At 40.8% G+C, this 19,967-nt stretch overlaps 3 protein-coding genes and 1 long non-coding RNA gene across 4 annotated transcripts; 3 read left to right on the plus strand and 1 right to left on the minus strand.

Moving 5' to 3' along the window:
- The first annotated feature begins 740 nt into the window (after positions 1 to 740).
- Positions 741 to 6,084, plus strand: LOC141821851 (uncharacterized). Its single transcript, XM_074709223.1, has 7 exons — positions 741 to 835; positions 1,098 to 4,081; positions 4,195 to 4,278; positions 4,480 to 4,584; positions 4,680 to 4,788; positions 5,240 to 5,394; positions 5,501 to 6,084. Exons 2-7 carry the CDS (start codon positions 1,349 to 1,351, stop codon positions 5,933 to 5,935), a joined length of 3,621 nt encoding a protein of 1,206 aa, XP_074565324.1. The 5' UTR covers positions 741 to 835; positions 1,098 to 1,348; the 3' UTR covers positions 5,936 to 6,084.
- A 408-nt stretch (positions 6,085 to 6,492) lies between these two features.
- Positions 6,493 to 6,894, plus strand: LOC141820112 (uncharacterized). The gene is made up of 3 exons (XR_012601114.1): positions 6,493 to 6,508; positions 6,650 to 6,721; positions 6,813 to 6,894. It is a non-coding gene; the product is annotated as an uncharacterized LOC141820112 (long non-coding RNA).
- Positions 6,895 to 10,270: 3,376 nt separating this feature from the next.
- Positions 10,271 to 11,600, plus strand: LOC141821575 (putative indole-3-pyruvate monooxygenase YUCCA7). The gene is made up of 2 exons (XM_074708959.1): positions 10,271 to 11,319; positions 11,424 to 11,600. Exons 1-2 carry the CDS (start codon positions 10,303 to 10,305, stop codon positions 11,598 to 11,600), a joined length of 1,194 nt encoding a protein of 397 aa, XP_074565060.1. The 5' UTR covers positions 10,271 to 10,302.
- A 6,109-nt stretch (positions 11,601 to 17,709) lies between these two features.
- On the minus strand, positions 17,710 to 19,788 carry LOC141822085 (beta-amylase 1, chloroplastic-like). Its single transcript, XM_074709510.1, has 4 exons — positions 19,187 to 19,788; positions 18,818 to 19,028; positions 18,616 to 18,726; positions 17,710 to 18,507 (listed from the first exon to the last, which is right to left on the minus strand). The coding sequence occupies exons 1-4, from the start codon at positions 19,786 to 19,788 to the stop codon at positions 17,710 to 17,712; spliced, it is 1,722 nt and encodes a 573-aa protein (XP_074565611.1).
- Between the last annotated feature and the right edge of the window lie 179 nt (positions 19,789 to 19,967).

A 19,967-nucleotide genomic window follows, 5' to 3' on the forward strand; every position in this document is an offset into this window, starting at 1 on the left:
TTTTTATTCGGTTAAACCGAATAAATCGAATTATTAAAATTAAAAAAAATAATTTATAAATTTTAAGTAAATAAATTTATAAATTCCTAATTAATTAATAAAATTTTCATGATATTTAAAAAATTCAGTTAATTCGGTTAAAAACCGAATTAACCAATAAAATATCGGTTCGATTTATTCGATTTTTATTAGAAAATTTGATCGATTTGGTTGATTTAAAAAAAATCAATTTATTCAGTTTTTGATTTATTTAGTTCGGTTCAATTCGATTTTAACCCAATGCGCAGTCCTAGACGTCGCCTATCAAGATCCGGCGTGATGCTCCGACACTTCCACTGCCCTGATCGGTAACATCTCCGCATCTTCTCGTCTTTACCCCTTTTTTTGTTTATCTCCATTCGATGTTCGCACTTGTCTGATCGCCCAAGACAGGGCGGACCAATCGAAAAAAAATCCTAGGTTTTCGACTTCGGTCCTTCTTTATCCCTTTCTTTCTCATGGTGACTTTACATTCAGTTTGATTAGTCCTAGGGTTTCCAATCGAACTGACTTTGTAAAAAATTTAAATTCTGAAGAGTTTTTTTTTTTTAAAAAAAGAGAGACTTGTCAATTTCGATACGCCTGGAATCCTACCGGTTCGATTGAAATTGACGAACCGGAGGAAATTAACCGGGTCTACAAATTCCAGTAACTGAAACCCCGCACCGACTCTACTGTATATCTCCTTGCCCTTCCGGTCGAATCCCCTCCCTCTCCGGCCTGTGGCAGCGTGCGAGGGAAGACGCCGCCTATCGAGATCCGGCGTGATGCTCCGACACTTCCGCTGCCCTGATCGGTAACATCTCCGCATCTTCTCGTCTTTCCCCTTTTTTGTTTATCTCCATTCGATGTTCGCACTTGTCTGATCGCCCAAGACGGGGCGGACCAATCGAAAAAAAAATCCTAGGTTTTCGACTTCGGTCGTTCTTTAGCCCTTTTCTCTCTCCCTTGCTTTCTCAAGGATACTTTACATTTAGTTTGATTAGTCCTAGGGTTTCCAATCGAACTGACTTTGCCCTTTTCTGATGGATCGCTTTCTCAATTGTGGTTTTCTGTAGGTTTGTTGGAAGAACTCGATAGGCTTTCATATTGGATTTGAGAAAGGCCTTTGGGGACATCGTCCTTGGTTCGTGGTTGTTTTTTCCAAGTTATCTTTTCTTGCATGAATGGCTAGAGTATAGGTCTTGTTGTTACACAATAAAAGGCATTTCTTTCAGCTTTTTTTGTCACCTCCAATACTTGTTTGCAGCAGGTCTCTATCTGTGAGTCATTTGCCATTGTACCGGGTTATATAAAAGTAAGGTGGCAAATGGAAGGGTCTGAATCCAACAGGATTCGAAGCAAAAGAGATGTTGAAGAAAATGTAGAGGCTAGGAGCAAGGAAGATTATGATGACCGGGAAGGTGCGGATAAGAAGAAGCACAAATCTAGCAAGTCAAGGAAACATGCGGATGTAGAGGAAGTTGATGAACAAGACAGTGGCCGGAGGAAGGCTTCTGATGACAGGAATGAATCCAAGAAGAGGTCTGGTGCCTCGAGTGGATTCGGAAGTGGTGATGAGGATGATTATTCAGTTAGAAAGGAGCCCCGCTCAAAGATCCCACGGAAAGATGTGGATGAGAGAATTGATAGGCGACCTAGTGACAGTTACAGAGACAGGGAACCGGACAGCAGCAGAAAGAGGAGAGATGATGGATATGAGTGGGATTCCTCGAGGAAACCTAGTTCCAAAGCTTCTGCACATGATAACTCTGATAATAAAAGCAGAAACAAAGCAGAAAGTTTATATGATGATGAAAATGAGAAGTTGCATGAAAGAGACTCCAGATATCCTGAGAGGAAGGACAGCGATAAGGAAAAAAAAGATCAAGTTCAGAATGAACATGAAAAAAGCACCTATCGTAGGAGATGGGATGAAGTAGAGGTGGTCACAAAGAGAGCAGATGAAGGCAGTCATACTGACAGATCTGATTCAAGACTCAGGAAAGCTTCAGATTCTAATAAGCATGATCTTCAAGTGGACATAGAGACAGACTTCAGAAATGATTCAGGTGAGGGTAAAAGCAAGGTTCTGGATTCAAGTGGTGACCAGGGTCTTAGGTCAAGCAACAGAGATGACAGGAAGGATGGTAGTGAAAGGGGCAGGAGTTGGAACAGATTGGAAGGGCAAGATGAGGAAAATAGGGTGACTGGTGGCCCTCATGAAAGTAGATCAAATGCAGTCAGAGATGATAGGCAAATAAAGGTAAGTGACAGAGCTACTGGTCCAACAGAAGATGTTGAACAAGGTTCCCATAGATACAGTTCAAAGCAGCATAGTGAGAAAGGCGACAAGCAAAGGCAAGAAAGAGATTTTGATCATGGTAATCGTGATGAAGTTGTAACCTGGGAGAAATCGACCAACATGGATGAAGATAATCGTTCTCAGATGCGGGGTACAAGTACAAGGAATACTGACCGTTATAAACAGTCTCGCAGTCCTGAGAGAACAGGAAGACACTATAGAGAGTATGAAGAGCATGACCGAGGATTTTCAGATTCAGACAATGAAAAGAGCATTAGCATTAAAGGATCCTTGACTGATAGGAATAGGGAGAGGGAAGTTTTCAAGGATCACTGGAAGAGAGTTCAGGGCAGGCAAGATTCAGTAGATGGTGATGATTTTGGTCAGGTGAAGGAATGGGAAATCCATAGCCATGAACAGGAAAGGTTTGGTAGTGAAAGCATTCAAATTAGATCTGGTTACAGAAAAGATAATCGGACTAGGTCTGAAGGTGCAAGAGGTTCATTGACATTTAGCAATAGAAATGAAAACTCTGATTCAATTGAAATCAGGCCAAATAGGAATTTAGATTTTGGAAAGGATGATTCACTTTCAACCTTTCCTGGAAGGAAAGCTGAAGTGGGCTCACAGCAGGATTTTGCTTCAGGAGGTAGTGATGAGGAATGGGGTTATCTAGCTGAGGATAAAGGAAAAACTGCATCAGCTTATGGGGATGATTCACAGGAAAGATTCCTGGATGATGGCTCACCTGTAGAACAAAGTTCTGGAAGAAATTCTTTTGATTCACAGACTGGAAAAGGATGGAACCATAAAGCATCTATGAACACCAGTCGAGCAGGTGCAGGTAGTTCTAGTGATAATATTCAATCTTATGGGAACAGCCAGGTAACAGGCCCTTTTAATAGAGGTCTTCAACAAGGACCTAAAGGTGGTAAATCAGCAAGAGGAGGAAGAGGAAGATTAAATGGGAGGGATTCTCAACGTGTTGGACCTCCATCTTCTATGATGGGTCCTCCCTTTGCTCCCCTTGGCATGCCACCTGGTCCAATGCAGCCAATTGGACCGAACATGACTGCGCCTCCACCCATCGGACCTGGTGTTATCATCCCTCCATTTCCTTCACCATTTGTTTGGCCAGGAGCTAGAGGTGTTGATATGAATATGTTGGCTCCTCCACCCAACCTTCCTCCTATACCTCCCCTTGGCCCAGCACGGCCTAGGTTTCCTCCCAACATGGGAATTGGTCCTGGTCACTCAATGTACTTCAACCAACCTGGCACTGTAAGGGGTGTTCCACCTAATATATCGGCTCCAGGATTCAATACAGCTGGACCAGCTAGTCATGATATGCAACATGATAAAGCTCCAGGAGGTTGGGCACCTCCTAGAACTAGTGGACCATCTGGTAAAGCTCCCTCAAGAGGGGAACAAAATGACTACTCTCAGAATTTTGTTGACACTGGTATGAGACCCCAGAATTTCATCAGGGAGCTCGAGCTTACTAGTGTTGTTGAGGACTATCCAAAGTTGAGAGAACTTATTCAGCGAAAAGATGAGATTGTCACTAAGTCAGCTTCGCCACCCATGTATTATAAGTGTGATTTACGTGAACATGTACTTTCTCCTGAATTCTTTGGGACCAAATTTGATGTTATTCTTGTGGATCCTCCTTGGGAGGAGTATGTTCATCGAGCTCCTGGTATTACTGATCACCTGGAGTACTGGACTTTTGAGCAGATACGTGATCTCAAGATCGAGGTATGTCTAGGTCTTCTACTTTCAATTGTTTTTGAGATGCTATGCTGCAAGTTGGCCATTCTTTGAGTGAACGATGGGTCTGCCATTTAAGCACATTTTACTGTCTTATGCAGGCAATAGCTGACACACCATCATTTATCTTCTTGTGGGTTGGTGATGGTGTGGGGCTGGAACAGGGTCGTCAATGTCTAAAAAAGGTATGTTATGCCTCTTATGTTTCAGTTTATTTATCTTCTCTTAATTTAGTTTGTCTTTCCCACATGCTTTGCATGTAATATTCTCTGAGCATCATAGGTAGCTCCTCCTCACCTTCTGTTTCTATTTTTTATGTTTTTTTGCTATTGTATCAGTTATCCCTGTTCTTAGACTTGTATACCTTTACTATACCTGTTTTATAGTGGGGTTTTAGAAGGTGTGAGGACATTTGTTGGGTGAAGACAAACAAAAAGAATGCAACTCCAGGTCTGAGGCATGATTCTCACACACTGTTCCAGCATTCAAAGGTTGGTTCCTTTCCTTCCCCATTATATTCCTATTCTTCTTCATGCTTGCTTGTCTATCTTTTTGTTTTACTTTTCTGTTTATTTAACATTTACAGGAACACTGCTTGATGGGCATAAAAGGAACTGTTCGACGTAGCACTGATGGACATATCATCCATGCCAATATTGACACAGATGTTATAATCGCTGAGGAACCAAGTGATGGTTAGTTTAGTGTGCTGTACAATATTTTTATCTCCATTAACTGAATGTGCCACTTTTTTTACATGACGTCCTTATAAAGAGGATCGTTATCTACTCTATAGTATTAAAATGCCTCTTAGCTCTTAGTGCCTTTTTGCACCGACCACCAGGACCTTATGTAGCTTTTATATTATATTCATTGTCACTAAACTTGTAAAATAAATTTTTTTTCCCAGTGGCTAAATGTGTTTCATTTGGGTGTTTCTTATTTATTTTTAGATAAACCTCCAGCACCATAATCAACCTGCCATTCTTTAGTTCCCTTAGTTATTTGCAGAAGGCGTGATGGCTTTTGCACTTTTCCCCATCAATTTAATACAATTAAAAAAATTATTTGGTGTGTTTGATTTACAGTTAGCTTGTCCACTTGCACTAAATCTTCTTCTTCTTCTCCTTCTTTTGTCACCTTCAGCTGGATCTACCAAAAAGCCAGAAGATATGTATAGAATTATTGAGCATTTTGCACTTGGACGAAGGAGGCTTGAACTCTTTGGTGAGGACCACAATATTCGTTCTGGCTGGCTAACCGTAGGGAAAGGATTATCTTCCTCTAATTTCAATGCTGAGGTACACGTTCCTTGCGATATGTTGGAATGTTTTTCAAAGATTCTCTATATTAATAACATTGGATTCTTACTCTTTGTGACTGTCCTAATTGCTTGTTGATTGGCAGACCTATGTTCGGAATTTCAATGACAAGGATGGGAAGGTTTGGCAGGGTGGTGGAGGGCGAAACCCACCACCTGATGCTCCTCATCTTGTGTTGACTACGCCTGAGATTGAAAGTTTGAGGCCAAAATCCCCACCTCAGAAGAATCAACAACAATCAGCACCGATAGTAAGTTCTGGCAACAGGAGGCCTTCAGGAAACTCTCCACAGAACCCCATGAATCCATCTTTTCATGGGATGATGAATGCCGATCTGCCTGGCTCTGAACCTGCAACTCCAGCTCCTTGGTCTTCCTCCCCAATGGTTGGATTCAGAGGACCTGATGGTGAACTTATGGGCATGGATGGTTATGATGGATATGGGTTCAATGCCTCTTTTCCTCAACCATTTGGAGATCATATGGACATTGATCCTCGTCGATCGATTAATTTTTTGTAACAAGGAACATAAGCTGTGGAGAACTCCCTTATTTTCGTTTATTTCATATGCATGAGCGGAATTGTTAAGTGGCCTTTTGTCTGCTATCATCATTCTTTATTGCAATTGTTTCCTTGCTGATGCAGTCTTGCAAGGGCATCTTTGTTGCATCTATTTAATTTAATTTTGTTGACTGTATTTGTATTTCGTCCAGGTGATTTTTTCCCAAGTGCCTTGAAAAAAGATCATGCGCCATTGAAGAAAAGATTGATCAATTTGACAAGTTGGGATGTTTTACATATGACAATTGTAGTTGTGCCTCTATTTAAGTGCAGGACTATGACTTGTTTGCAATTGTGGAGCAGTAATTAATTAATCATGGATATTATTTCATGCTTTCTTCTAAATCTTTGTACTTATTTGCAGTTTCTACCATAGTAGTAGAATCCTCTTGCTACTAGTGACTAAACTTTTCACCTTGGTGGATTTAAAAGATAGGTTGGCAGGCGAATTATGCAGGGAGGTGCTTGAGTATGGCTGGTATCATCAGTAAGCAAAGCTCGTCTGGTACTCAAGTGGAAGCTTCCTTTCCTGGTGAGCATTAATTATTCTTTGGTATGAAAAAGAGACCTCATTTATATATATGCTCTTTAAGTAGGCGTTTTCGTCCAATATAGTGGTTCAATTGTCAGGCGGCTAATTTGAAACGTTTTTATAATTTCTTTGACAATTCAGCTATGCAACTCATCAAGATAGGCAAGACATTTTGCTTTTTGTAAGTGAATCGAAGTTCTTCTCTATTTCCTTGTAAGCAACTGAAGCTTCATTTTCCCCTCTCTTTTATCTGTATGCTCTTTTTAGCTTTGAAAGTATGTATGGCCTATTTGCGCGCAGGAAGGAAATGGTAGGGCTAGAGCTTAATTTGTTCAAGGTACGTGATGTTTCTGCCAATCTTTAAATATATAAATTTCATTTCTGTGCACAAATCATTGCATTTTCAGTTTATTTTGAATTTGGATATCTACAGTTTGTCTTTCTTAATTAATTAATGTTGTTCTCTGGCTTGTTGATAGTAAGTAGTATCTTAGATGGCAATGATTTACTCAAGTGGGTCGTTAATCTGTGATTTGTAATTAGTTATATAGGGGATGGAGAGATGTTCCTCCATCATCAAGTAACGGTGTTGGCAAGATTAGCTAGGTTTTCACTCATAAGTTGATTGAGTTGCATGTGTTGCTCCTGGACATAGTTGAGTTAGTTACGATGGAATAGATTTGTTGAAGTGAGTAAGAGTTGAATCTCGGTGAAGTCGAGATAATATCCTCTTCTGTTATAATCAATTGTAACTTCCCAATTTACTTTCTCATAGATGGTCATAGGACTGATTGTGTAAGCTGCTGGGATAATGGATTTCATCTTTTGTTAAAGAAGAATTGTATGTGTAGCTAGCTGAGTGTCGAGCTGAAGCAAGATCATGGTAGATAGGTCGATCATCTTCTCGATCGAGTTTTAAGCAGCGATGATGAGGCAGATATTTATTGGATTGAACTAGACGTACTGTGGGAGGTGTGATGCAAATCTTAGTGTGTATATTGAGTCCAAGTAGCTTGAAGAGAGGTTAATTATCTAACTCCCATCAAAGTAAGTTGAGAGGTAGGTTAATTAGTCCAAGACGAATTCTTTGATTTTAATTTGCATTGTATTGTAGCCATCTATCGCCATCACTTTTGATCGACAAACAATTCAATGTTAGAGCGATCTCCATCTTGAATTCCATTTCAAATTTCATCTCGACTTTTATAAGCTCATTATTCATTTTGCGCATCTATTTCTTTATAATAAAATGCTTCCAGATGGCAAATGGTGTACTAGAATAGACTCATGAATAAAATAAATAAAAAAGAGGAGCAAAAGGAGCTAATTTATTTAGGGTAAAAGTCAAAAAAAAATCTTTTTTATCGAATCTTCGAAGAAGGATATCCTATTTTGATTTTTTTATCAAAAAGTATCACATCTCTTTGTAAAATAATATAAATATCCTTTATTATTATTTATCTCCTTTTTAAAATCTTGAATTGATCCGGTACATTATAGCAGCTAAAATATAATTTTTTTTAAACTAAAATTATTCAGAGCATTTGAAAATTTTTAAATGATATTTTTTTGAATTTAAAATTTAGCCATTACGAGATTCATCTCGTAACTAGTTATAAATCTCCAAATTTTCAATTTAATATATTATACGTTTTGTGATTCAATTTGCATTAAAAATTATTACCTTTTAAAATTTATAATTTAATATTCATGTTGTAGCATTTATAAAATTGTAGCTATTACATAGTTATAGCAGTTAAGATTTTATAGCTACACAACATGAATATTAAATCTTAAATTTTAAAAGGTCATAATTTTTTATTCGGATTAAATCACGAGACGTATAATATATCAAATTGAAACTTGTTTAGAAATCTGTAATTGATTATGGAGTGAAACTTGTAATGGCTGGGTTTCAAACTTAAAAAAATCATTTAAATTTTTTTTCAAAGCTTCAAATAATTTTACTCAAAAGATGCCCCTTTTGATTTTTGTTTAAATTTTTTTCTATGTTGTAGCAATTATAAAACTATAGCTGCTACAACTGTGTAACAGCTATGAAATCATAGTTGTTACAATTGTGTAACAGTTCAGTTGTAGTTGTTATGAAATTGTAACTGCTACATATATTATAGTAGTTATGATTTTGTAGCTGCTATATCTGTGTAGCAACTATGGTTTTGTAGGTATTATAACTCATTGATCAATTAAAAATTTAGATAGAAGAGTATTAAAGAATATTTGTATCATTTTTATAAAGGGATGGGATGCCCTTTTATTAAAAAAAATCAACATGCATTATTGCCGATTCGCTAAAAAATTGACACCTTTTATACTTTTGTCCATTTATTTATGAGTTAGCAACAAGTAGTTAAAACTAAAAATCAAAGGAAGCCCACAATCTTCCATTTCTCATGAAAATTGTGCCTTTAGTATAAAACAATTAATGCACACCGTATAAAAAGAATAAGATGTATATTGTTGCTGTTGAGATTGTCTTCGGGATGAGTCGTTAGCCATCGGGTTTAGAAGTGGACAGTCAAGGCAGGATCATGACCAGAGAAGGAAGATGCTGGAGATATTCTGAAGTGCTACTAAGGCCTACACAGTAAGAGAGGAGTGGATGAGAATGGAGATCAGGATGTTTTGGCTCAACCATTTTGACGTTCAAATCAATTCTTTCATCGGAGAGGAGAGGGAGATGCGAGAGAAGGAAACTAGGTCTATTAGTGGTCATGTGTGAGCATGCATACCTATCTTCACGAGATGGAAGGGAGATATATAGAGGTTAGTGAGAGAATAATGAGAATATGTCCTATCTCAAATTAAGGAGAATATTTTTGAATGGAAATTCTGTCAGAGAAGATATCTCATTTGGATAAGGAGAACATCCTGTCACCACTGTAGTAACGAAAAGTCATCTCATTCATCTTAATATGACATCATCATTCTGCATTAATAGGGGACTGAGTTAACCACCATGCCACGTGAATGCTTGTGTCCTTCTGACGACGGCCTGCTCGAGCTGAGGTCAACTAGGGTCGAATGGAATATAGTTGAGAGAAGTAGCTTGGCATCGAAACTCAGAGTCAGTATAGGACCGGAGTTAAATCCTGAGAGAGGTCAGGTGTGAGATTCTGAGCTGGGCCTAACACCGAGTCTGGTCTTTGATCCCGACTTTAGCTGCCTCCCAAGTTGAGCTCAGGCACTTGAGTTGAGTGGAATATTGGGCTAGGATAGCCGAGTCAAGCCATAGGATGAAGCCAATCAACCCGAGATGGCCAAGTCTAAGTGTAAGACTAAACTAGTCAGCCCTGAAATTATGTTTTTTGTGTCTGATATATCATTTTATTAGATCAGATCTTGACTTTTTGGGTCAGATCATACCAACCCATAACATACACACATGATATGAAAGGATTTTTCAATGTTCTAGTTTTGTTCTACTAACAAATATTAATTTGTTTCATAAAATATATATATAGAATGAAATTAAAATGCACACAGAATATAAAAATTTAGTATAGTTGACATGTGTCATTTGAGAATTTTTCTAGGAGGGCCCTACACCTTAGATTTATTACATGTGGCTCCCATAATACCTATTTATAGCAATCCCCCACCATCTTATCCTTCCTTACAAGATCACACTCCTCCAACGTCACCACCCCCATAACTTAATTCCTCTGCCCTAATTCCTTTTCCTTCTCCTTCTCCTTCTCCTTCTTCAAATTCCTTTTACATATATAAATAAATAATCTCTCCATATTTTGTAATTAGCTAGCTATACGATCATGGAAGAACAGTACTGCGACGGCCAATTCCTGTCGTCGCCGTCATGCACGTGGGTTAACGGACCGATCATCGTCGGCGCGGGCCCCTCAGGGCTCGCCGTGGCTGCAGGACTCCGGCAGCAGGGCGTCCCCTTCGTCGTCCTCGAGCGCTCCGACTGCATTGCCTCCCTCTGGAGGCGGTGCACCTACGACCGCTTGAAGCTCCACCTCCCCAAGCGCTTCTGCCAGCTGCCCTACCTAGCCTTCCCCGGCGACTTCCCGGAGTACCTCTCCAAGTCCCAGTTCATCGACTACTTGGACTCCTATGCTGCTCGCTTCGCCATCCGACCCCGCTTCCGCCACTCCGTCCGCTCCGCCAGGTACGACGCCGCCACCGGGCTCTGGCGGGTCGTCTCCGCCGAGGCGGAGCACATCGCGCGGTGGCTGGTGGTGGCCAGCGGCGAGAACGCGGAGAAGGTCGTGCCGGAGCTGGAGGGCCTCCTCGATCAGTTCGGCGGCGAGGTGATCCACGTCTGCGACTACAAGTCCGGCGAGCGGTACCGCGGCACGCGCGTGCTCGTCGTCGGTTGCGGCAACTCTGGCATGGAGATCTCCCTCGACCTCTGCGACCACGGCGCCTCCCCGACCATGGTGGTGCGCGATTCGGTTCATGTTCTTCCGAGGGAAGTGCTGGGGAAGTCGACGTTCGAGCTGGCGGTTCTGCTGCTCAAGTGGCTTCCGGTGAGGATGGCGGACAAGATCCTGCTGGCGGTGGCGTGGGCGGCGCTGGGGAACGTCTCCAAGTTGGGGCTGAAGCGGCCTTCCGCCGGCCCTCTGGAGCTCAAGAACACTCAGGGAAGGACGCCGGTGCTGGACAACGGCACGCTGGCTAAAATAAAGTCCGGCGATATCAAAGTAGTCCCCGGAATCAAGAGATTTCTCCCCGGAAAGGTGGAGATCGTCGACGGCCAAATCCTCGACGTCGATTCCGTGATCCTGGCCACGGGATACCGCAGCAACGTTCCTCAATGGCTTCAGGTACGTACGTACTTCGTTCATTACAGACAGCTGGTCTTCTTCAACTAACATTAAAGTGAATGAATCGATCGATCGATCGATCATACATGCATGTGGTGTTGCAGGGATACGATGAGGGTTTGTTCTTGAAGCATGAAGGGAGCATGTTTGGATTATACGGTGTTGGTTTTGGAGGGAGAGGGCTCTCTGGTGCTGCCTCCGATGCAGTGAGAGTAGCCAGTGAGATTGGCAAGGCATGGCGAGCTCAGACAAAGCTACCAAAGAAGAGATCCTGCATGTAATTAACCTAATTTTCCTGTAAGATTAATATTAAACACCACTCTTCACTCTACTCTTCACTCATCTCTCCTCTCTTCTCAGAGATTTGTTCTGAGAACCATGGATATTATTATTCCATTAATTCCATATATAACTGAAAAGAATTAATTTATGTAAGATATAGGATGGGAATTGAGTTGAGTGTACATGTGGGAAGAAGGGATATTAATTAAGGTCCCATGATGGATCATTTGCGTTGCGTTGCGTTGCCCAACAAGAAGCATGCACTTAGCTGCATACCTTAAGCCCCACCAAATCGTTGCCTCATAGGCCTGTAGTATATATCTTATGAATATAATTAATTAATTCTCAAGATAATTAAGCTCATATTAATTATCTCATTTCTGTAAAAATTGGAATCTGCCACCTCAGCGGCCTCACACGGTCAACCCCACAATCATCTGTGAAGAGGTAAATCGAGAAGCTACATGCAGTTGACTACGACAGAAGAAGACATTGTCTTGACTTTATCGAGATTCGACCTTTGCCTACTTCAGCAAGTCTGATCCATCTCAACCAACTCAACTATGCCCTGGAGCTAGGCGTATTAATTATCTCATGATTAATATGATGATGTTGTATATCTCTAATGATTAGAGTGGAAAGATAGATAGCAATCAATTGCTCCTTTAAATTACAATTATAAATACTCATCAATATTTAATTAGTGAAGGTTGGTTGGTTGCTCTATGTGCACTAATGATCCAATCATTTGCTTGAAGAAAAATTAAAGGAATATACATATACCTCCTCCTTGGACTCTGATGTTGAAGTTTGCTAAGTTGGAAGGGGATTATTATTATTATTCACACTGGGACCAGGCTCAAGTCTATTTGAAGCCCTAGGCAAAAAAAAAAAAAAAAAAAACTTAGACATTATTTTAAAATAATTCTTTCACTCTTTTTCATTTGGACTTGATCGATTGATAATGATGGATTTAAATTCTTATCATTTACACATATACAAAATGATAAAACTCAATATAATCTATAGAAAAATGGAAATTACAGGGAAATCAAACCAACTTATTATCATTTATCAAAAACTAAATGATCTTTAAGGCATAAGGAAATATAAATAAATTATATTTTTCATTACCTAAATTAGAACAGTTGTAGATGATAGAATGGAGATAAAGGAGGAATAGAAAAAATTTATGATTGTAACATATAAATAAAGGTTAAACTTAATGTCTATTAAGGAAGTGAAATGATAAAGGTATATATATATATATATAACTCGCTATTGCTAAAAAATAATAAAATTCTCCGTTTTTATCGGACACAATAATATGGATGAATATATCAACATTTAAATTTAATTACGCAATCTCAATGAGAAATTAATTAAACACAGAGGGGGAGTTGTAAAAGGATAAAAGGAGGAACTTGAAAAAAAAATATTTTTATTTTACATTAGATGGATAAAAAAATTCTAATTCATGTTCTTACATAAAAAATATCACCAACAAAGGAGAAACACAATGAGAAAAGATTAGGGTTGAGAGATATTGAAGAGTAATAATTAGAAACAACATACATAATTAAAAATAGATTTAAAATGTTAAAAAACTCCTTTATAGTTCTTTTGTTGGAATAAATAACAAGATCTTTATGAAATCTAAAACTTTGACTAGAGAAATCATGCAAATTTCTCATCACGTGCATCTTATTCTTTTTTCATTCTCTTGAAAAAAAAAATATACATAATAATATATTTAATAGATTAAAAATAATAGATCCTAATAAAAATTAAAGACCTAGGCATGGGCCTTAGCCTGGCTAAAGCCGGGCCCGGCTGACATGTATCTTAGCGGGATGAGAGGGACGTAGGGGCCCACGTGAGCATGGGCCATAACACACTGTATATGGCTCTTCCAAGTGGGGCCCAAATAACGACTTCCGCCATCAACAAAAAGTTCCAATCATGCATGCGATCCATATGTCGGGGCCCACTGCCACATGGCAGGATGGGGGTGCTTCTTCAATGGACCATATTTTAATAAATGACATACGATAACAGTCAGAGACCTTATTTTAATAATAACAAAAATAAATAAAGGTATTTTTTTTCATGATTTTAATAATAAAATAACGTCTTCTAATTTTCTTCCAATTTTTTTGATTTTTATTTTGAATGAAAATCCAATAATATTCTAAAGATCTCAGTTCAGCAACAGTGTCAGTCAGCATCCACCCACGTGATGGTCTTGTGGGTTTGCATGATTTTTTATTATGTTTTTTTTAAAATAAAATTAAATTAAATTAAAATAGCACCCCAACATATTAATCATATATTTTGTCCCATTATATCAGCTAATTGGAAACATTAGCACACATAATCCAGAAAATTAAACATTAAACAACTCGAAAGAACCATACATACATTCAGAATTTAGATACAGATAGTGAACTTAATGTTGCATTAATTGCTCTCAAAAGGGAACCATAATTAAAGAGCTTGCTCATCTTGCAATTTACAAAGATTCTGAAGAAAAGTAAAAGGATAGCAAGCTCACAGATTGAAACATAAACTAAGTTGTCTTTGAACGATTCCGATAAGTTATCATTCGTGACCTCGAGATGTTTCGGTGTAACGAAAAGTAGCCGATGCAGTTGGAACAATAGCATTTTCCCTTGGGATGCTCTTGGAGATCAACACACTCAAAATGGAACCATTCTATCTTGCACTTCAGTAAAAGAATTTGCAGGGGAGAATTTTAGTTAACCACCTCGCCGAATTTCTTCAATCTTTCGCAAATATTGATCGAATTGTTGGATGTGAGCATCCACCTAGAGTGGGAATGAGATCAGAACAGACAATGATATTAATTGCCTGGTCAATGTTAGGGAAAGAATCAAGAATATTCAGTTAAACTGCAAAAATAGGGCAAAAACATAAACAATGTAGAACTTACTGTAGCTAATGTATCAGCACTGCCTTAGCTAGCCAACAAAAAAGATGAATTAATGAGAATCCTTGATGGATTCTTCAACCAAAAATGTTATACTGCATTAGACTTATTAGGATGCAGAGACCAATCATTAACTTGACAAAATTAATTAAAGAGCAACATAAGAAAATGGTCTGACAATCAGTAATATCTATGTACTAAAATATATGGATTTATTTTAACATATAAAAGAAAAGGCATGCTTAGCTGAGAACATGCTCATGTCTTGTTCAAGAGTACTGGTGAACGGTGATACTTATGAACAAGACAAAAATCTTGCAATTATTAATGATATTCAGAAAAGACCACAAATTATGGCTTATATGGTTTGTGTGAAACAGAGCGCCTGAATCCCATCCAATGAATCATTGATCATACAGTGCCTCCAGCCCCTTGTAACAAAAGCCTTGGTGCTTCTCTAAAATTTAGAGCATAATTGCGTTGAAGCCTAGAAGGTACAGACTCAACACTTGCAGAGAAAAAAGAAACACTAAACAAAAGGTACGCAAACTATAAAAAAAAACAAAAAACAAGGAAATCGCAAAGGTTAGCAAAGCACTAAAAATATCCAAATGAGGATTCTGATTTTTGAATGCATCCAATCTTCCAATCAACACTGAGTAAAGGTAATAAATAATTGAGTAAGAAAGACCATTGCCATTAAAAGTAAGCTATAGGGAACAGGAGAAAAAATTAGCTTCTGGTTTTACTGAAACCAGATAGTAGAATTCAAAGGTAATCTACAATGACTTTGTCTTGATACAGGCTTTGCCCATCTAATTCTGGAGGTAGATGGCTTTCCTCTGGTTTGTCTACCGAGTAAATCTGAAATACAACTTATGTGCACTTGGAAACCACCCTCCAAAATATTATTTCCATTTGGGATTGGAATTCTGATCCTCTTATTGCTCCTCAAGTGCTTTTACCACTCCACCACATACAATGATTTTGTAGAAGTATGAAAAGGAGAGAGAGAGAGAGAGAGAGTATTTAGTACATAAATATAGACATCTTTTTAATGTTATATAGAGATTAATACATTTTTATCAAAGATAGTTTAGTGGTGTAATTTCAGTTAGAAATATGTGATAACTTATATAGTCAATTATGTACTATAAAGGGAAAAGGAGAATACAGAATTAGTAAAGACAAGAAAAAGAAGTGCATAAACTTGGGTTACAAAATGAAGAAAAAACATCTTGTAGATAATAAGAGATTAAGCCAAAATAAAGCAATAAGATCAACAACAATAAAGGTAAGCTAAAAAGAGAACCAAGGTAGGCAAGAATGGGAAAAATTAAAATAACCATAGAAATCCAGCCCTATTAAGACTGATGTGGTGCAACAGAAGACTTTAGAAATTAGTTTCAAACAGTGGCCAATCAACTCATTGAAGAGTGTCAAGTCACCCCATTAGACAGCAGTTAGGGTCCAAGCTATTGGTAATAAAATAATATCAAAACTAATATATATGTAACAAAGTGTATAAATCAATGGAAACAAGTTTACAATCACAAGTAAACAAATGATAATTGATAAGGAAACACATAGGAACAACAAAACACATCGTATTTCACAGTAATGACAAAACACAAACAAACATATGAATACATAACACATATTGGCACATTGCAAGAAAGATCACGTAGTAATAACACTCTCATCCTGAAATTTCCAAATTTCAGCTTTGCTCCAAGTATCCACTGAGTTGGACAGTCCAGTCCAGTCTAGGCTGGTACATAAATAGGAGTTTAATCCATCTTCATACCATTTTGTTCTTTTATGTACTCTTCGTGAACAAAAATTGTACATTATAAAGAAACAGAAACTTATTAGCTAATTTTTCATCCAGCAAACATATGAAGCTACTCTTCGATAACAATGTGCGTCTTAATTGTGAAGAAAATAGATAATAACGGTGAGAGTGCACAAAAGAATGCATGAAACGGCGGCAAATCGAGGAGGAACAGAAAGATAAAGGAAAGAATTCAATCGAGCAGAAATTTAAAGAGACAAGGGAAGAACGAGGGGATCAGTTGCAAGGTCAGGGGTTCAGCTTACTTACTGCCTTGGAAATCTTCGAGGAAACCCATCCCGGAGGACGATCGGAAAGCTGGAGCTCTCATCTCGCCGGAATCGCCCCTCTTCCGACTGTCGAACGGAACAGTAATCGGTCGGACGCCGATCGGATTGCGTACGTTCGGAGGGACGAAACCGCCCGCTAAGCCGCTAGCGGATCGGACTTTTTATAGATTAGATTATATGAAAATCCATTTGCGCTCGTTTAATAATAATAATAATAATAATATATGTATATAATAAATAAGTTTAATACTAGTGAATTCAAATTTTAAAAAATAAATAATAAAAAAGTTATATATTAGATTTGCTTGATATTTCCAAATTATAAAACAAAAACAAACTATTTATATAAATCTATAAAATAAATTAAAACACTTAGATTGTTTACACAAACTCTCAAAGACTAAGCTCCCCTTGCACAAATAACTTAACGAGAACAAAGAGCAACAACACAAACAATACGATCTCTAACCCGTAGCCTTCTTCTTCGTCTTCGTGTCTATCTCTTCGCACCGAAAATGACCACGACTCATTGAAATAGTAAATTCCAATGAGGACAAGGAGTAGGATGATGAGCAACAAGCTAAAGCTTACACCTTCCTTCCCGTCTTCCTCGTTTTCTTCTTTTTCTTTGTTTGTTGCGATTGAGGAGACGAACTCCGTGATGAGGGACACTATCTTGAGCAAGATCGCGAGGGGGCTCCTGACCAAGCTTATAGCTAGGATCATTATAAGCGGTATCAATGGCGATGGACCATCACCTCCTCCATCGTTAGAGCTCGCCATGGATGAAACAAATTGATCACTTGCGATGGTGGAATAGACTTATATAAGTTTAGAAGAGAGGGAATTATTTAGTGAAGATTAGATATGGATGATATTAGTTAGGTTAACTAATCGATGACCATTAAGTGGGTTAATTATGCTTATGGAAGCACTTAGGTAATATATATAATAGTTATAATTGCATTTTTAATTAAATTATAATCATACATAGTTTTTTTTTTTTTTCGTTTGGGAAGAATTCTTTTAAATATTTAAGCGCACGTGAGCGCTGCAGCAGCCTCCTGGACGAGCGGCACGGTGGCGTGGACCGAGCGCTCCGCCTCCCTCTCCACCATCTCACGGCAGTGCTCCGGCGACCCTCCGCCGCTCTCCTCCATTCTCTTCACGAACGCCACGAACCTCCGCCAGTTGTCCGGTTCGAACAGATCCGGCCCCATTCGAAGGTACGTGAAAGCCGCCATCTTCGCCTGCGCGCCGGCCGCGGCCCTCACTATCTGCTCGTGCGCCGTCTCGTCGTACCGCGGCAGCGCGTTCTCCCCCGCAAGCTCCACGCCGGCTTCCCGCGCCGCCGCGGCCACCTGCCCGACGAGCTCCTCCGGCTTGCACCCCGCGTCGCCGGGCTGCTCGCCGTCGCGCATCTCCACGCACGTGAAGTTGAACACGGCGCCGTGCCGGCCCAGCATGCGGGCGATGGGGAGGTAGCCGTCGCGGTACCGGGTGTTGTAGTAGCCTGCGGTGAGCTCGGGGGCGTGGGATCGGGAGCCGTAGTGCCAGTGGATGCCGGCCACCTTGACGGAGATCTTGACGCCGGCGAGGTTGTCGAAGATGGAAGTAGCAGAGGAGACGATGCGCTCGCCGTGATCGAGGAGCATTTGGGAGTACCACGAGAGGAAGAACTCGCCGTAAGGTCCATTCCACCCGCCTTCCCGGCGGAAGAAGGCGGTGTCTTCCGGCCAATTGTTGTAGCCACCAGCGTCCGAGGGACCGCCGTTGCCCCACTCCGACTTCCCTACCTTCTCTGCCGCCGCCTTCAGATCGCTCAACATGTACTGCAATAATTTTGAGAAGAAAAGAAAAAAATCCTCAAAATCTGAACTTTTTAAGATCAATCAAATCGAAATGAAGAAAAAAATATCAGTTTTGGTTCAAATTGCTACCTTATCGTAGCATTGGAATGCTCCGATGCCGGGGAACTTCCAGGTGCCGTCGCCCTCAGGGTACGACGGGTACCTCAGCTCGCCGGCAGGACCCATTCCCACTTGAATCTCCTGCATAATAAATTCGAATCGAATCAAAAAAGAGGAAAAGATTAAATTGATCGATCGATCGATCGATTGAGTCTTTGGTGCATGGGCTTACGACGATGGTGGAGCCGAGGAGGTCGGAGAAGCGGTGGCGGAAGGCGCGCATGAAGTCGGCGTAGCACTGGACGGGGGTGCGCCCCTTGAGGACGGGGAGGGCGTCGCAGCCGAGGGAGAGGTACTCGGGATTCCGGCGACCCCACTGGTCGGTGTAAGCCAGGTCTGGATCCTTCGCCATTTCCTCCAGAACCCATCGCGGCAGCGGTATCCTGCATTTTTCCCCCCAATTTTTTCTTAGAAATCCAAAGAAAATTTCAGTTGCATTTCGATTCTGCTTACGATTTGCGTCAGAGAAATGAAAGATCAGAACAAAAGGGAAGAATTGTAAGGAAGAAGATGGATCGGAGAAAGGGGGGAGAAGACGTACGTGACGGAGTCGCCGACGTTGCCGCCGCACTGGTGGAAGGACATGACGGCCTGGACCTTGAGCCCGATCCGGGCGGCCATCTCCATGAATTCGTCGTAGCCTCGCCAGTCGTACTCCCCGGGCCGCTCATTCTCCACCATCCCCCACCACACGTCCACCATCACCCCCTCCACCCCGGCGTTCTTCAGCGCCATCAGGCTCGCGTTCATCGCCTTCTTCCGGTTCAGCCCCCCGCCGGGCCGCACCGTGTCCAGCGGCATCATCACGAACACCGGCACCCCCTTCACCGCGCCTCCTCGTCCCCCGCCGAGGTGCTCCCTCACTTCCGCCTCCGGCCTCGGCCCCTGATGCGCTGCCGGCGCATCGCACGCGGCCGACAGATCCGGCAGAGCTTGGGATCGACCCTGGCACATCTGCGGCGCCGTCTCCATCTCCACCTGCCCGGCACCGATCTGGAACCGGATGCGTCGGTCCACCCCCTGGGGCTTCCAGACCGCCGCCGGCGCCGCTTGGGGATCCCCCCGGACCGCCGATCCAGGCTCCACCATCCCCATCGGCGCTCCGCACAGAGTCCCAACCTGATGAGCCAAATTTAACGCCATTTTTTATTCAATCCCGTCTATCGAATTCGATCCACAACGATGAAGAACGCTGACGAACGCCGGTGGAATTTATAGCCGCAGACGACCGCTCCGTCTCGCCACGTGTCGATCTGGGACCGTTGACAAAATCTACAACCACAATCGCCCGCACGTGAGGATTTATACAGAGTCAACCGAAC

This window comes from Curcuma longa, chromosome 2 (assembly GCF_044706935.1).
Source record: "Curcuma longa cultivar G26 ecotype Majalengka, Jawa Barat chromosome 2, ITB_CL_G26_1.1, whole genome shotgun sequence".
Taxonomy (NCBI): Eukaryota; Viridiplantae; Streptophyta; class Magnoliopsida; order Zingiberales; family Zingiberaceae; genus Curcuma; species Curcuma longa.

Bases quoted from the DNA above. Each gene is read 5' to 3' on its own strand.
- LOC141821851 (XM_074709223.1), top strand. From the start codon at position 1,349: ATGGAAGGGTCTGAATCCAACAGGATTCGAAGCAAAAGAGATGTTGAA. The intron at 4,082-4,194 runs GTATGTCTAGGT...TGTCTTATGCAG, and splicing joins TACGTGATCTCAAGATCGAG to GCAATAGCTGACACACCATC. The intron at 4,789-5,239 runs GTTAGTTTAGTG...TGTCACCTTCAG, and splicing joins CGCTGAGGAACCAAGTGATG to CTGGATCTACCAAAAAGCCA.
- LOC141821575 (XM_074708959.1), top strand. From the start codon at position 10,303: ATGGAAGAACAGTACTGCGACGGCCAATTCCTGTCGTCGCCGTCATGC. The intron at 11,320-11,423 runs GTACGTACGTAC...GTGGTGTTGCAG, and splicing joins ACGTTCCTCAATGGCTTCAG to GGATACGATGAGGGTTTGTT.
- LOC141822085 (XM_074709510.1), bottom strand. From the start codon at position 19,788: ATGGCGTTAAATTTGGCTCATCAGGTTGGGACTCTGTGCGGAGCGCCG. The intron at 18,727-18,817 runs GTAAGCCCATGC...TTTATTATGCAG, and splicing joins TCCTCGGCTCCACCATCGTC to GAGATTCAAGTGGGAATGGG. The intron at 18,508-18,615 runs GTAGCAATTTGA...AAATTATTGCAG, and splicing joins CATTCCAATGCTACGATAAG to TACATGTTGAGCGATCTGAA.